The 17854-nt window shown below is 46.2% G+C and overlaps 1 protein-coding gene across 1 annotated transcript in view; it reads right to left on the reverse strand.

Annotated features, from left to right (window-relative positions):
* Positions 1 to 17854, reverse strand: part of Grk5 (G protein-coupled receptor kinase 5) — a 222415-nt gene that overhangs the window by 12965 nt on the left and 191596 nt on the right. Inside the window, exons 5-12 of the mRNA XM_059255703.1 lie at positions 16546 to 16646; positions 15793 to 15885; positions 12381 to 12444; positions 11333 to 11473; positions 8658 to 8848; positions 5932 to 5969; positions 4330 to 4419; positions 972 to 1180 (exon numbers count right to left, since the gene is read on the reverse strand). Of these exons, the coding sequence (XP_059111686.1) occupies positions 972 to 1180; positions 4330 to 4419; positions 5932 to 5969; positions 8658 to 8848; positions 11333 to 11473; positions 12381 to 12444; positions 15793 to 15885; positions 16546 to 16646 (927 nt within the window). The remainder of the gene's footprint in view (positions 1 to 971; positions 1181 to 4329; positions 4420 to 5931; positions 5970 to 8657; positions 8849 to 11332; positions 11474 to 12380; positions 12445 to 15792; positions 15886 to 16545; positions 16647 to 17854) is intronic.

Genomic DNA, 17854 nt, shown 5'->3' on the forward strand with positions numbered 1-17854 from the left:
CCTTAAGCTCCACTCTGGGCTATTTGTGTGTATACACTTGAGCCTGTCCCAGGGCCACTTGGGGACTCAGAGTAACAAGAGGAGAGGCCTCTTTCAGTCTGGGCTTCTCTGCTGCTCCAGATAAAGTGTGGCTCCAGGGGAAGGTAGTCTATGGGCTTGCAAGTGTGTGGAGCTAGTCACTCAAGTCTTTTCTGTCCCCCTATGGCTGGCATCAGAGGGCATCTGCTTGTGGTGAGACTTGGGAGCCTGAGAACCAGGCAGGAGCAGGAAGTACCTGACTCCACACAAAGTCAAAGGAAAGGCCTAAGGACCAGCCATGGAACAGTGCCCACCTGGGCTGAGGGGAGGGGCAGCATTCCAGGGAGGACATTATGGCCCTACCACTCCTTTCTCTTTCTGGCTGCTCAATATGTCCAATACCTGACCCCAACCCACTCCAGCCAGTCTAATCCTCCTTCCTCACTTGTATGTCCTGCCCATTCACAGATGCTGTCATATACATAACTTGAGCTGTAACCACCTTTCCACACAGTGAACAGAAAACTATGAGAGTATGTTCAAAGACTCCAAGGATATATCAGTACCCCTCCTGGAGTCCTTGCCCTCAAGCCAGTGTTTAGAATTCAGAGCTGAGGGAAAAGGAGGCCCAAGTTCAAGAGGGGGAACTTGTTTGTGAACCAACTTGAGTCATCATCCCTGTCCTTTGCTGACTTGTGCACAAAGCTACATACCTTCATGGTGTTCACTCAATCCCCATTCCTTGGTTCATAGGGCATCCTGCCCAATATGCCAGGCTGCCCTGAAGCCTTTCTGACCATCTCATCCAGATCAAGGAGCACTAGCCATTCTGGTATAGAGGGCTCTAACACCCACAGCTTTGTATGTACTGTTCTTGTCCTTTCAGCCTGTCTGATGTTCTAGGCACAGGCTAGGGCCACCACTGAGCAGCATTTGGCTCACCAGGAGCTTACCATGTTGCAGATGGACTTGGCCTCTTCAGAGAACTTGGGGGAGTACACCTCCTCAGTCTCCAGCACCCGGCGATCCACCTCTTCCCGCTTAACCTTCTCCTTGCGGCCTCGAAATGGTGACTGGCCCTCAATCATCTCATAGATGAGACAGCCCAGGCCCCAATAGTCAGGGCTCAGGCCATATCGCTGGTTGTTCAGGACTTCTGGGGCTGAGGACAGAAGGAGGAGAGAATGAGGGGACAACAGGCAGCAGAATGCAGCCCAAGCACACAGGCCAGTGCTGCTCCTCATCCTAGCAGTACCCAAGGGTGATGACATTCTCACAAAAGGACTAGAGTTTTGGGCTGGAGCTACCTTCCTTCCAACCCCCAACTTCAACCCAGCAGGTGTGTGAATATCAATTTGTCTAGAAAGCCTTCTCTGATGGTGCTTCACTGTGCCCAAGGGCTCTGACAGAGGCTTCAGAACTCTGATTACGGTGAATGGAAATATCTCCTCAGACAGAAGACACAGCATGGTTTTCACGGCTTTGTCTCCAGGGACAGGCATGGCTTCCACACACAGGAAGCACTGCATACATATTTATTTCAATGGAGAAGAGTGCCCACCTAAATTAGAGAATACATTCAATCTACCTGGACTTCAAATAATTTCTTTGGAGACAGGGTTGCTGTTCTAGAGGACCTGGGTTTGATTCCCAGCACCCACATGGCAGCTCACAACTACAGGCCACTTCAGTTTCAGGGGATCCAACAACCTCTTCTGGCCTCTGTGGGTACTAGGTACACAGAGGGCACACAGACATACATGCAGGCAAAACACTCATACATACAAAATAACAAAAATAATACTTTTTAAATCTTTTAATGTATCTTCCCTACCACTTTAACAAAATGACTCACAGATTCACCACATAAGTACAAAACAGACAGCTACATGTCTTGAGGCCAGCTAGAATGAAATGCATGTACACATGACATGCACCAGTGGACACATGACAGAGGCTGTGTGTAGACAAAGCACTCAGAACTGTGTCAAAAAGAGTGATACAAATGTGTAAAAAGATTTCCATGCAGGTACATGGATAGGTCTATCTTTATCTATCCATCTGCCTAGCTGCCCATATGTCCATCCATAATCCATTCATCCAGCAATCCATTTATCCATCAATCCACCTATCCATCACCCATATATCCACCATCCATCCATCCATCCCCTATCCATCTATTCTCCATGTATCTCTCAGATCTATCAGATCTAATGATCAGAATTCACATGGTCATATATACATATATTCATAAAGACACATATCCCACAGGTTGCCAAGTGTTATGTATTCTGAAAAGGATCCTTCAGAACCAGAGCAAAGTATTGAATACCACACATCATCTGTAGGTGCAGGCCTGGACAGAGGGTAACAGGTACCTAGCTGAGAGCTTTCAGGGGACTCCTACATCCCAGGGTAACTGGGGATATATATATATACAAGGAATGTAGAAGGAAGCAAAAGATGCTCCTAATTGGTAGGAAATTCTAAGAGTTTAGCTCTAGGTCTCTTCCCAGCATGTTAGTCTTGGAACAGGCTGAGAGGAGGCAGGGTGGTCCCTACTTAGAACCAAGCTTGGAAACATGGTAGGCGCCTCTAATTTTAGAGCTCTTCTTTTTTTTTTTTATCATTAAGAATCTTTTTTATTTTTTATTTTTTATTTTTAATTTTTATTTTGCAATACAATTCAGTTCTACATATCAGCCACAGATTCCCTTGTTCTCCCCCCTCCTGCCCCCCTCACCTTCCCCCCCAGCCCGCCCCTGATTCCAATCTCCTCCAGGGCAAAGCCATCCCCACAGACTGAGATCAACCTGGTGGACTCAGTCCAGGTAGGTCCAGTCCCCTCCTCCCAGGCCGAGCCAAGGGACCCTGCATAGGCCCCAGGTTTCAAACAGCCAACTCATGCAATGAGCACAGGACCCGGTGCCACTGCCTGGATGCCTCCCAAACAGATCAGGCCAATCAACTGTCTCACCCACTCAGAGGGCCTGATCCAGTTGGTGACCCCTCAGCCATTGGTTCATATTTCATGTGTTTCCGTTCGTTCGGCTATTTGTCTCTGTGCTTAATCCGACCTTGGTCACAACAATTCTCGCTCATATAAACCCTCCTCATTCTCGCTAATTGGACTCCCAGAGATCCACCTGGGGCCTAGTCATGGGTCTCTGCATCCAGATCCCTCAGTAGTTGGATGAGGTTTCTAGCACGGCAATTAGGGTGTTTGGCCATCCCATCACCAGAGTAAAAATGGCAATCTTACCAAAAGCAATCTACAGATTCAATGCAATCCCCATCAAAATACCAACACAATTCTTCTCAGACCTGGAAAGAATAATACTCAACTTCATATGGAAAAACAAAAAACCCAGGATAGCCAAAAGAATCCTGTACAATAAAACAACCTCTGGAGGCATCACGATCCCTGACTTCAAGCTGTACTATAGAGCTACAGTAATAAAAACAGCTTGGTACTGGCATAAAAACCGACATGTGGACCAATGGAATCGAATTGAAGACCCTGACATTAATCCGCACACCTATGAACAAATAATTTTTGACAAAGAAGCCAAAAGTGCACAATGGAAAAAAGAAAGCATCTTCAACAAATGGTGCTGGCAAAACTGGATATCAACATGTAGAAGGCTGCAAATAGATCCATATCTATCACCGTGCACAAAACTTAAGTCCAAGTGGATCAAGGACCTCAACATAAATCCAGCTACTCTGAACCTGCTAGAAGAGAAAGTTGGAAGTAGTCTTGAACGCATTGGCATAGGAGACCACTTTCTAAATAGAACACCAGTAGCACAGACACTAAGAGAAACAATCAATCAATGGGACCTCTTGAAACTGAGAAGCTTTTGTAGGGCAAAGGATACGGTCAACAAAGCAAAGCGACAGCCTACAGAATGGGAAAAGATATTCACCAATCCCACATCTGACAGAGCTCTTCTTAATGACCTCCCTCTTCTCAGAGGTCTCCCCCAAGAGTGATCTACCTGACACCTCACCTAAGTAGGTCCTTCTTCAACAAGGGCTCTCCTAGAAATGTTAGTGCCAGGCTCTGGTCCAAACTCCCAGGATGACTTTGAGACCTAGGTGGGCTTGTGGTTGGGGGTTACAGAGAACTCAGTTTAGGTCACACCTTGGGTCCCACTGTACCACCCCACCTGATTGGTCCTCCTACAAAGCATCCCTATGTAAAATCAGCACAATACTTCTGACCAGCAAAACAAAAAAGAGACTGGGGGACTTATGAGTGATGGCCTTGGGGAGGCTGAGTTGTGATGGGCACAAGGTATTACTCACCCATGTAGCCAACAGTGCCCACCCGGCCTCGGATAAGGTCTCCCTCAGGGATCTTCACGGCCAGTCCCAGGTCTGAGATCCTAATGTGGCCTGTTGGGGACAGCAGGGTCAATGGGTTCCTATAGTCATGTAGACACTCTGGTCAGGGACACAGACTTACAAGGCCTCTGTCCAATGAAGATGTGACCTCAGTCTGTTCTCCCAGGGGAGGGTGGTAGGTGAGATGCATAGAAATTGCACATAATGAGGGAAACATTAATAAAGATGCAGAAGGATGCTTGGACAAGGCTGGCCACTGGCTGACCTGTCACATTTAATGCCCCAACGAGCTTCCCAGAAGGCTGAGGTCACAGAGTTTAAAATGTTCTGGCTGATTCTGGGATTGCTTCACAGGAAAAATATGAGGTTCTTGACATTTTGCAACAATTTGCTTAAGAGGAAAAAATTGTAAAGCAATTTGGAAAGCCACTCCCTGCCTTCTTGATTGGTCTTTGGAGGTGGTTGGTTTTTTTTCCCCCTTCAAAGAGATGGAGAAATGAGAAGGGCAGGGCCTGGTCTGGAATCTGAGCTCAGAGTCCAAACTGGCTCCCAAGGCCCAGGCAGCGCTGCCTACCTCTACCTAGGCAGGGTCATTGCTACATTTCACACTCAGGAAGGAGCACATGCCGTTGTCCATAAATACCCTGTCAGGCCTGAGTATCTTAGATGGCCTCCAGCTCTGTGGTACCTAACAGGAAAGGGGAAGAGAGTATGTGAGTACCAGCAGTAGACTGCCCCTGTGCAACTTCAGTGTGAGCAGTTCAGAGAATATACTGTGGCCTGGACCTATTGGAGGACTCTGTGCTCCCTGTTCCTCCACACACAGCTCTCTCCAGGTCATCAAATCAAGAAGCGGGAGGGGGGGCTATGTATCCTAGGAACATGCAGGAGACTTGGTAGTATCATTGCCATGGTCAGGCTGGCTCCTCTGAATCTCAGGCTTATTATATGTAAGATGGACACTTGGATGCCATCTGCCCCTCTGTGGAAATGGGAAGACCTAGTTAGGCACATGAGAAAACTACTCTGCAGGTGTAAGGGACTGAACTGTGTGAGGGAATACTACCCACATGCTTATACCCAAGGGCAAGTAACATTGACAGTACACAGATAATGACATGTTCACAGCTGGCTGGAGTCAACACGCTGTTTTCCGTGGGCTGTAATGTAGTACCCTCACTACACAGTGCTCCTCATAGTGTCCAGGACGGTCCTGAGGTTTCTGCTTCACAAGCAGGACAAGTGGCATGGACATACAGCACTATCCAAAGCCTCCAAAACCTTTGCCTCCTTTGCTTTTGGTCGTCACTCTCTGTCACTGACACTGGCTCTGATGTCAGAGTCAGATGAGCTACACTGCTTCACAAAGAAGGATCATCCCTCAGGTCCAGGAGTAAGGAACAGGAATGGGGTCCTCTGCCCTACGGACTTATAACCCTTCCCATGGTCCTGGCCCAACCCCTCCATTCTTGAGAGTCTCTGCAGGCCCTTGCTCTGGGTAACTTGGGAGTAGCTGAGGCTACTGTAACAGAAAAGGCCCCCAGCTTCCAGGCCCTGACTTACCATAATCATCCAGCAGGATGTTTTCTGGTTTCAGATCTCTGCAAAGTGAAAACAACAGGCATCTGAGCATGGCCATTCCAAGCAGCAAAGACACACTGCATCTGGGCTGACCCTCTGGGGCTAGTCAGGCCCAGGTGCCACAAGATGTCTGCCTCCCACCTCTGAGTTGAGGTAATCTGGTCTCTCTGGGTCAAGACCATTGTGAGATCATTTCTCTCTTCCCAGTAATTTAACACAAATGCTGGGGTTTGCCATTGGCTTCTTCTCTTTCCTAGAGTGTAACTAGGAGGATAGGAAAGGCCAATTCTAGTGCTTGTCCTCACACACACAGGTGGTCCATGGGGGCAGAGAACACTGGCTAGTATGGTTAGAGACTCCCTGGAGGGCTGGGAAGACCTGATATCACAGAATATCCTGTACACAGAGCAGTTCCTGGAAACAAACTAAGAAAAGGCACCAAGCCAGAGCACCAGCAATAACACTGGGAAGAAAGCTGTAAGGTGAAAATGGGCCAGAGGAAAGAAGCCTATGGAAGGGGTACCCGGAGGCTGGCATATGTCCTAAGTCCTGCTGTGTCAGAGCCCAATGTCTCCTCAATTCAGTGAAAGGCTCTTGCTCATAAAGGGGAACCTGTGTCTTCCTAGAGAGGGGAACAGGCAGAAGACTCTGGATTTCCCAGTGAAAGCTGGGTAAAGTTGCAGCTTAGATTGGGATGTGTACCCTGTTACATCCCAGGGCTGACAGTTCTGCACCAGCCAGTTTTGTTTGTTTACTGATGGCAGCTGTCCTTGTGGGAAGTGGTTCATGTACCCAAATCCTGGGCAGTCTCACCCAATGAGATGGGTATTTGCATACCCTTCTTTATTACAAACCAGCTTTGCTGCTTTTTATTATTTACATGTGTTTCTTTTGATGTGCTAGCAATTCCAAATAAGGGCAAGAACTCTCAACTCAAGAAACCAATGGCCATGGGTTGGAAACAACAGATTGCCAGGAACCACTAGACAGGATCAAATCTACAGACAATTTAGGGCAGGTAGTCAAGACAAGGAGGAATGCCTTAGGCCAGTGGTTCTCAATATGTGGGTTGCAACCCCTTTGGTATAGAACAACCCTTTGAAAGCAGAGGTAGCCTAAGACCATCAGAAAATACAGATATTTACATCATGATTCGTAACAGTGGCAAAACTACAGTTATGAAGTAGCTACAAAAATAATTTTATGATTGGGTCACTACAAGATGAGAAACTATATTAAAGGATCGCTGCAGCATTAGGAAGGTTGAGAACCACTGCCTTAGGCCTTTGCTGCCCTAGAGGAAGGGAATTTGGGACTCTAGAGTCTGTCCCCCACACCCCAACACACTTTTAAGTGAAAGGTAATCAAAGAGGTTCTTTTTTAGCTCTTATGGGAAACCTTCTGACTTTTTACTATAATAAAAACAAAACAGAAATATTGGCAGGGACTATCATTTGGGGCAGGAGCTCTCAGGAACATTCTTTCTGGTTTCTAAAATCCTCTTGGGCTCACAAGATAACCCTTACCCAGAAATCCATGCAAAATCATCAACTGACTGTGTGGGTGCCTGGAGGTCTGTGAGGACTGACAGTGTCCATGCTGGAGTTCCTATCAGAAGTCCTTACCTTTCAGGTGATTACCACACATTTTTGTTGTTGTTGTTTTGTTTCATTTTGTTTTTCGAGACAGGGTTTCTCTGTGTAGTTTTGGTGCCGGTCCTGGATCTCACTCTGTAGACCAGGCTGCCCTCGAACTCACAGAGATCCGCCTGGCTCTGCCTCCTGAATGCTGGGATTAGAGTCCTGTGCCACTGCTGCCCGGCAAGTGGTTTTGTTTTGTTTTGTTTTGTTTTTTTGTTTGTTTGTTTTTGTTTTTTAGACAAATGATGGTAGAAATCAATTTGCTACGAAAATTAGATTCCAGTGGGTCCCTTGAGAAATGTGTTGTAACTGGCCAGTATCAAAACATCAGCCCCTTCTCCTGAACACATAAGAGAATAATTCAATATTCACTCAAAATGCAGGAAGGGAGACAGGAGAGATAGTTCAGTGGTTAAAAGTACTTAATACTCTTCTAAAGGACCAGAGTTTGGTTCCCAGCACCCATATCAAGATGGTTCACAAGTGCTTGTAATCCCAGTTCTAGGAGAACCATTGCCCCTTCTGGACTCAGCAGGCACTGATACAGACAAACCCATGTAAATTAAAAAAAAAAAAAAAAAAAACTTTTTTAAAAGCACAGAAGAGGCAACAGAGCTTTTCAAAATCCTCTGCACTATGAGGAGAACATGAAACCCTGCTCATTGTGAGAAGCATCTTGGTATGAGACTCTACTGAGTTCAGGTCATTATGGTGTTAAGATGAGAGGGGAGGAAGGTGAAAGTTAGAAGAGGTTCAGAATAGGGTCGGGCAGACCATGTGGCAATGTGATACCCATGGACAGTGACTCTTCCCACATCTCAATGGGATTGATTCAAGATAGCTACCAGGATCCACTGAGTATCCCTGGGTGCTAGGTGATGGGGTGGTGGTCATAGTCTCTCCTTAGAGGAGGAATTTGGAGAATATCATTTTATAAGCTTGGCTTCTCTAATCTTTATGGTTAGAGATACCATAGGAGAGTGGTTTATCTCACTTGGGTTCCTAGGAGCCCTGGGCTATTGCTGGAGGGGTGCAAGGGCCCAGCCAGACTCTGGAAGCACTGCTCACCTATAGACAGTATTCTCACGGTGTAAGTCTTCCAGGCCACAGAGGATCTCAGCTGCATAAAACAAGGCTCGTTCTTCCTCAAAGCCAGGGTTCCCCATGTTGTAGATGTGAAACTTCAGGTCACCCCCATTCATGATGGTCAGGACCAGGCACAGAGCATCTTTGGTCTCATAGGCATAGGCCAGGTTGACCTGGGAACACAAGAGTAGCACTATGGTAATGTCACAGCCACTGTCACTAATACTCCCTTCTCTTGGATCATTAAGGCTGGGAGGTAGAGGGGAGTGGAGGGACAAAGCAGCTCATACCCTGTGCCTAGTTCTCCTCTCAGTGACCCTGTCTGATTTCCCTCATAGCCAGCAAAAAACTCATGCTCAGATCTTCTGACAAGTGGCTCAAAGTAAAGGGCTGAAGGGGCCATGGGAAGGTAGAACCCTGGCTTTCCAGCAAGTCTACAAGGGTGATGACAGCTTCCATACCACAAAAGTATGTGCACGCATTAGTTTGTTAAGCCAGATGTGGAAGAGGTGTTGGAAAGACGGAAGAGCGAGGTGGTTTTTTGTTTGTTTTGTTTTGTTTTTAATTGATTTTGGGGATTCTTTTTGGGGGGATGCTGTAGGGGTAAGGGGAGGATATGGAGGGACTGGCTGGGAAGTGAGAGGGGTTGAGGTGCATGATGTGAAATTCCCAAAGAATCAATTAAGAATTATGTTACAAAAAAACAGCCCAAGCTAAACCAGGCTGATGTTAGCTTTGTCCATGTCTTCCTTCAAGGTACCACTTAATTCTCTACTAAGGACATACTCCTCCCTAAGGACAAAGATGGCAGCTGGGACAGCTTAGAATAAGAGACCCAGAGACCAAAACTTCTCTTCTGGAAACTTTATCACTTCATCACTTCATAAAAGGATAGCTTTGGTGGTATTTTATTCGTACTGAAATGTGATTTTAATTGTATGTTAATAAATAAAGTTGTCCGGAGTTCAGAGCTAATAGCAAGCCACAGCAGAGCTGGGCATTCGTGGCGCACACCTTTAATCCCAGCACTTGGTAGGCAGAGCTAGGTAAATCTCTGTGTGTTCAAGGATACAGCCAGCATTGGAGACACATTCTCCAATGTGTGTCTGGAGGTCTGTACAGACAGGCAGTGACAAGGCAGTCACATGGTTGGGTTTACAACCAATGAGAAGGCAGAACAGAAAGTCTATATAAAGACAAACAGACAGAAAGTAGCTCCTTTTCAGAGAGGTCTCTTGGCTTAAGAGGCTAGCTGCAGCAGGCGGGTAAGGCTCTTAGCTCTGATCTCTTGGCTTTCCTCTTTGCATTGGTTCTGTGTTTCTTATTTAATAAGATGGTTGGTTACATCTACAGATAGCCTCCTCTGAGGAAGGACCAAAAGTTGATGATGACATCCCTCCTTTGTCCATAGCTGCTTGGAGTTTAACTAGGGTAAGCCAGTTGAGAACAACTTTCAGACAGTGTGCATAGCCCTTACTATAGTGACTGCTATGAATCTAGCCCCTGGCTACATTCACAGAAGCATACCAGGGAATGTGTGAAAGTGGACATCACAGCATGGTTGGTAGAGGTTTACAAATGAAAAATTATCTCAGTCTGTAGAGCTGGGCTATACAAAGCAGCGATATATAGCTTTTTTTTTTTTTCAAAAAAGGGAATAGTTAGGCTTTAGGTGTAGACAGAGGAGAAAAAAAAATCAACTTCAAGCTAAAAATCATCATAGCATAATATGTATAGAATGGTCCTGTAAGCTAAAAATAATAAAGCCTATACATGAATAAAGCATGCCTAGAATGACTACCCATAGGAGAAGGTATTTGTTTTTATTGTGCATCTTTCTATGCCATTTGCATTTTACCTCTCACATATATTAGATTTTTGTTTGTTTGTTTTGTTTTTGTTTTTGTTTGTTCAAGACAGAGTTTCTCTGTGTTGTTTTGGTGTCTGTCCTAGATCTCACTCTGTAGACCAGGCTGGACTCAAAATCACAGAGATCCGCCTGCTTCTGCCTCCTGAGTGCTGAGATTAAAGGTGTGCACTACCAACCCCCAGTGCTATATTAGTTTTTAAAATAACATGTGGAAGAAACATTTAGAGCTTACCAAATATCCATGCACCTCCATACTCTCCAGCCTCCTCTGCAGGAAGCTTGTCCTTGAGATGACTAGCTGTGACCAGTGGACTATGTGTGGAAGCATGGAATACTAGTCCAGCTGAGGCAGTGAGAGATCCCTATGGAGACTCCTCAGCATTCTTTCCTGGCTTTGGATAGGGTAGTCAGTAAGTGAAGAGGGTGGCTAACAGATAAGCTTTGGTTGTGTGCAGCTACTTAAAGTTAGGGCTAATTTGTTACTTAGGGCAGAATCTAGTCTAGACTGACCAGGAGGCATACAAACAAAATAGCACCTCTCTAGGAAACTCCACCATGATCGTCTCCATCACAATGAAACCAGACAAGAGCATCTGTGGAACCCAGAAATCCTTGTCTGGGCCTAGAGTAGCCTTGTTTTATTCACTGAGGAGTTTATAAGGTGGCTTTACAGAACAGAGATCCCACAAGTGGGGACTGGCTTCATTGGAGGACCATCATTCCTAGTAAGGGAAAGAAGTCCCAGTCATCAGAAGAGTGGGCCTGTGACTGGGCCCTCAACACTCACCACAAACTGGCTGTTGACCTTCTCAAGAATCTGCTTCTCATTGAGTGCCATGGACTCTCCTTTCCTCTTTTTGATCCTCTTCTTCTCTAGGCGTTTGCAAGCATACATTTTACCTGTGGCCCGGACCTGACAGGCACAGACCTGTAGTAGAAGGCAGACACTAAGGTCACAGGATACTAAAGTGGTTTACCCAACTCCAAGGCCAGCATGTCAGGTCTTTAGACCTGGAAGTGGTGGAGCCAAACCCAGCAGGTTTGGCCTGAGGATGCTGTAGTTCAGGACATCTGGCTCTGTACCCAGTGCTGCCTGGACTCTGCCTTTATGAACTAGCTGTAAGACTCCTCCTCCCATGAGAAGGCTCCTGGCCTTGAAGATACTGAAATGGCCACAGCATAAAGTCAAGTGACTGGTTAGAGGCCTCAAGTGTTACCCCAATCCCTCCATTAGGTACAACTGAGTTTTTTCCTGCCAGCTGGAAGAGTTTTGGGGGGGACAGTGAAGGAAGATCTTACAATTCAGAGAAATGAGAAGAAGCATTGAGAGTTTAGCATAGTTCTGCTCTTTACTGGTTGTATGAGCTTGTCTAAGTCACCAATCTTTTCTGAACAGTTTTCCTTGGCTCTAAAATGGAAACAAGGCTGACCTCAAATATTGAGACCAGATAGTATTTACTAAATCTCTATTCCTGTAACAAGATTCACTAACAGTATCACCTGGACCCCTCATTGGCCAAGGTTGTTCAGTACTCTCATGCCCTTGGGTTCCCTTCCTCAAACACAACCCAGGAGACTCATCCTTCCCTTGAAGCCCCCACTTGAGGCTGGCTGGAAAGAACCTCCACTTCACCTGCCTGCACAGGGCAGCAAAGGCTTTGTTAACCTCCTTTCTCTCTCATAAATATGTCAGCACCCAGGCCAGATCCCTTGCCCTCCCTCTCTGCTACCAGAGGGCCAGGACAGAGCAAGATCCTTCTGAAAGCACTACTGATCTAAAAGGGGTGGAGAAGTGGAGAAGAGGCCCAGACCCTTCAATGAAGATATTCACTCACCTCTCCAAAGCCCCCTTTGCCCAGAACTCGGTACTGCCGGAAAGTGTTTTTGGTTACTGGTTGCCTGAAAAATATCAAGAATCTGACATTGGTCTCCTGAAGGTAAGATTTAAGATCCATAAGAAACAAGTGAGGGTGGTTGGCAAGGAACAAGCCAAGGACATGCAATGCCTTCCTCTGAGGCTATGCTAGAGACTCAGACCTCTGGCTCTGGATACTGGGGAGCTAGGGGCTGAGCCATCCTGGCTTGCTCAGAAGAGCAGGGAAAAGTTTTGGAAGAATAAGCCTACAGTGCTTAACCAAGTTGAGTCAGAACTTCCCTCTGCAGGAATTCAGCCCAGCCAGGCAACTAAAGGCTCCCTAGCCACTACTCTTCCACTGACAACATACCTTTGCTCTCTCCCAAACTCATAGCCTGTGGGCAGACCCAAAAGAAAACTCTGCTTCATATGGCATGCACACATGTATGTGTGTGTGTGTGTGTGTGTGTGTGTGTGTGTGTGTGTGTGTGTGAGTATGTGTGTATGTGTGTGTGTGTCAGAGGCCACAAAGGAACACACAGCTCTCTCCACACAAGTAGAGCTCAGCCTGCCAAGCAGGTGGCTATAACTTGTTGTTCTGGGTACTCATGAGTGAGTGCACCTTACTTAGAGCAAATGTTGCTGGCTATAGGCCTGGTCCAGGTACTCTGTGATTGTCAGCTCTTAACTTTTTCTTCATAGGCACTGCTCTGTTATATTTCCATCCATCCAGGACACTAGAATACCCTGAATGGCCAAAGGGGTGGTGATAAAATACCCATAATTTTCTGTCTTCAGCTTCCCAGTTTAATGAACAAGACCCACTTAGCATGTCTGATCAGACAGCATTTCTGATCAAAAGGCATGGATGGTATTCTCAGGAGTCAACAAATAAAGTCATCTAGCTCTTGTCAAGAACTCCAGGGTCAAGAGGTTGTTTTTAAACCCTGGCCTGGTTGGCAAGGATTAATCAATGTAACATGGAAAAACCACCTCTTGGAGCATAGGGGCTATTTCTCTTTCTCTCTCTCTCTCTCTCTCTCTCTCTCTCTCTCTCTCTCTCTCTCTCTCTCTCACACACACACACACACACACACACACACACACAGCCATGCCCTATAAGATTCCTGATCAAGACAGGGGCTAGAGAAGACTGAACTGGGTCAAAGAACTAGATCAGTTTGAGGAGAACCCACAAGCCTCTAGCAACTCTTGAACATTAATATCCTCTAAAAAGCTTTCTTGCTGATAGACTTGGATTTCAGTGAAATTACCTTTTCACATTACAACTGCCCTTGGGACAACCCTGAAAACTTAGGGAACTCCAGGGTCCCAGGTCTCCAGTTCATGTGTGTGACACACTTTTCTCTCTGATGATCCCCATCAGATGCACAGGGCACCATGCCACAGAATCCCTCAGTACCTGGCTTCCTACTTAGCACTAGGGCAGCTTGAGTGTCCCAGAGAAGTCTGCCAAGAGCTAGCATCTGACACAGGGCCAGAAGCCTTTCCTACATCAACCACATAAAGGCAGAAAAGGTTATGTTGGCAGAACCATTTATACTACATTGAGAATAAATAATCAGTCACCATTACTGCAAGCTCCTCTGCTAGAAAAATGATTGTCCTGCAATTTCCTAAGAAATTCTTGGTTAACCCTGGGAGGGAAAATTCCCTTAATATTTTAGTAACACAGTGTAAATAAGTCATGACTGAGGGGGAAAAGTTGGAGAGGTGGGGTACCATCAGTGATGGTGTGTGTGTGGGGGAGGCATTCCTAAATGAGGATCCTATCTTACTGGCACTAAGAACTTAGTACCTTCCAAATGGTATATTCTTAACTTTGCAGTAATCAAAATGTCCATTTCATGAAGTTAGTGCAGATAAATAAAAAGAAAGCCAGTCCCACAGCAGAATGGGACTGCTGGATAGACTGAGGACCAAGGCCTTGAAAGACTTTGGATTCAGATTCTGGCCTTTGCCAGGTCTTTGCTGTATAGCCTAGAGCTAACCTACCAAACTCTCTAGGCCTTCCATCTTCAGTAAAATGGATATAATGAGAAGGCAAATGTATCCATGCCAAAGCTTCTCATAAGTTGCTTTTGTAGTAGATGTCATTATTTGTAATAAAGAACAGGGCTTCTCTGTGGATCTTCAAGCTGACAACACCTATTGCTGGATGTGTCTTGCTTGTGGGCTCTGTCATTGTTTGAATGTAACACTGTGCCTCCAAAGTTTGTATGTTGAAGGCTTGGTTCCCAGTGCTGCCATGATCAAAAGTGGGCCTCTGATCAGATCATTCTCACTGGTCAGGATAGAAAGACAGTGGCTTTAAGTAGGTTGCTTTCCTGCAGAGCATCCTGAAGTATGCAGAGAAGGTGGAGCTTCTCTGGGGCCTTGAGATGGCTCCTGGCCCATAGCCTTTAAGTATCTGGAAGGGACTTGACCCATGAGTGCTGTACATGTTCAGTCCACATGAATAAAACGGCTTCCTTCTCTGAGTATGGAGCATACCACTGGGGTACCAAGCTTCTGTAGACAGGGACCCCTGACCTGAGTGGACACTTCCATTCCCAGCCTATCTCAGAATGCTTAAGCTAGGAATAAGCTCTGTCAATCATGAAATGAAGCTGGAATATTACCCCTAGCCCCTCAGCATTGACTGGCCTAGTCAGAAACAAGATAAGTCATGCCCCTTTCATGACATGTGCCCAAGAGAGAGCTACCTGAGAGCACTTTGAAAGACTTAGGCAGCAAATAAACTACAGATAGATGCTCAATCTCACTTATAATTAGTGAGGTGGAAAATAGAGTAAAGATACCCCACTGTTCACTAGTGGGAGGAAAACATGAGAACAATATAGAATATAAGGATCAGGGGCTCAGGCACTGGCAGGGCTGGAAACTGGAGGTGGCTATTTTGGAGGGCAATTGAACAGTCCCTCACACGTTACAATCAGGTGCCTTTTGAGAGCGTACTGCCAAAAGTACACAGAGTTTTATGTACAAAGCTATTCTTCCTTTAGGGAAGGTAGCACAAAAAACCTGAGACTGGGGACTGGGGGTTATAGTCAACATGTATTTAGCAGGTGCAGGGTTTGATCTTCAGAACGGGGGAGGGGGGAATGAGGACAGTATCCAACAGAGAAAGACAGAACCAAAGAAGCATGAATAAGATGATGGGTATGTGGGCACAACCCAGTCAGTACCTGTTTTCATAAGCCCATAGCATTTCTAGAATACCCAAAAACTTAGTGGGAGAATGGTTAATTTGATTGTTGCCAGGGGTTTATGCAGGGTATCCAATCACTGTATGAATTATCATACAGATGAACTCTGTACCCTACCTTTCACACTTGCACACTCTCATTTGAGGAGTGAATGGTACTCACCTTTCTAACCATTTCCACTGCAGAAAACGGTCAAAATACATGCTGTCCAGGTACTCATGGAAGGGGTCTCCCTTCAAGTAGTCATGGACAGACCTAGCCCAGAGTGACAAAAAGATGAACATGTTATAATTTCCACCATGAAGGAGCTAGACAGAGACTAGTGGGTTACTGCCTTCAGAACTACAAGCAAGCCAGGCCTTGCAATGGATGCTCCACATCTGGCCAGAGGCTTGTTTGTTCTGCTAATGGTTACTTAAACTGGATTGACCTTGTAAGCATTCATAGTGTGCCTGCCATGGGCCAGCATTTGTTTCAGATCCTGTAGTAAAGTAGAGAGAATGGGTGGATAATCAAATGGGGGACATAAAACAGTAAACCACAAAGATTAAGTCAACAATCCTGCAGATGAGCTACACTAAATTAGAACTCAGGAACAACTCTCTGAAGAGACCATGAGCTGAAGTGAGACTAGATGCAGACTTGATGAGGTAGAGGAGGGGCTAGGATTCAGAGATGAGAAAGGACAAAATGAGATACAGTCCCCCAAGAACTCAGGTCTAGAACCAAAACCACTTTCAAGGAAGATAGGGATCTGCCCAGGTAGGCACAATTTGCCTACATAGGTGGGAGTCTGTCCAGGTAGGTAAGAGTCAGCCCAGGTAGACAGAGGTCTGCCCAAGTAGGAATAACCTACCCAGGCAGGCAGCACTCTCCCAGGGTGTGAGGGAGGACCCTGATGTGTGGAACACTTACTGAGCACAAGCAGAGAAGAGTTCCTTGCAGGGCCTCTGCAGGAGCTTCGTCTCTATCTGGGAGACCAGGTCCTGGCCAACTTGGGCGATGAAGACTGGGGACTGGAAGAAGGAAAGGATTGTTGTCAGTGAGGAAGAAGGAACAGGGTGGCTGGAGCTGTCCCATAGATGCAGGGTCAAAGACAAGCCAGATGCCAGGTGATGGTAGAAAGATGTAGATACCTGTGCCAGCATTTGGCCACCTGCCCTCTGTCTGCCCTTACTAAACACACACACACACACACACACACACACACACACACACACACACACACACACACACCTGGTCTAGGATGCATGGACAGTGTTTAATTTGACAGAGAGATTACTAGAATGGATGGCAGTGAATGAACCCACACTTAGTGTGAGATTTCTAGCCATATGACTTCATGGAGGTCACTTGGCATCTCAGAGTCTCGTTCCCCAGCTTCACTCATCCCCTCTCTGCCATTCACCCTTGCCAGCTGCTCCCAGGACTTGACTCACCAGCTGGACTTCAAGTGAGATTTTAATAAATTACAGGAAAATTTTTAGAAAACTTCAAGGAGTGAATGTGAATTATGAACGGCTTGCTTTCTCTCCCAGCTACAGAGATGTAGCTATAGGGTTGGACACATGCTAAGGTCCATTAGGCAGTGCCTACAGGAAGTCGATCCTGGGGGTAGTGGGGTGGGGTGGTAGCAGCTGGCACATCCCTATTGAATAAAGGAAGTGGCTGACCTTCTGTTCCTTATAGTTTAAAGTGCTGAAAACCATTCCTTCTTTCCCAGACCTGCCTCTGTGTGGGTTCATCCCCCTTGGGGACTCCTTACTCAGCAGGCTGGAGAGGCCCTAGCCCTGGTGGAGGTGGCCTGTGGTATGGCTCCAAACCCATTTTCACCAAGCTCCAGCTAGAGCACATTTTCCACCATGAGCTGTTTTAGATGGTGGCAGTTCTCTCTGCCTTCTGTGAACCCTGCCTGGTCCATTCCTGTCCTCTTCCCATTCTCTGCTCTAAGAACCTACAACTGTGTCCTGCAGAGAAGATGCTTACTCTCCTACTGGAGCCAGGGGCCTGTGCTACTTTTAACATCTGACCTTGCCATCCTGTGGCTCCATCTCTTTCTATAGAAGGAGAGAGGGGTGCTCCAGAGATGATGAAGGATCTTTTGAACTTTGAGAATTCATTAATTTTTAAAAGTTTCTCCCTTAGAAGTAGATAAATTTGGTTGGAGAATTCTGCAGTTTAGTCTCTTCAGAGCCAGTAACTGAAGACAATGAAACAGAAGGAC

This window comes from Peromyscus eremicus, chromosome 1 (genome assembly GCF_949786415.1).
Source record: "Peromyscus eremicus chromosome 1, PerEre_H2_v1, whole genome shotgun sequence".
Taxonomy (NCBI): domain Eukaryota; kingdom Metazoa; phylum Chordata; class Mammalia; order Rodentia; family Cricetidae; genus Peromyscus; species Peromyscus eremicus.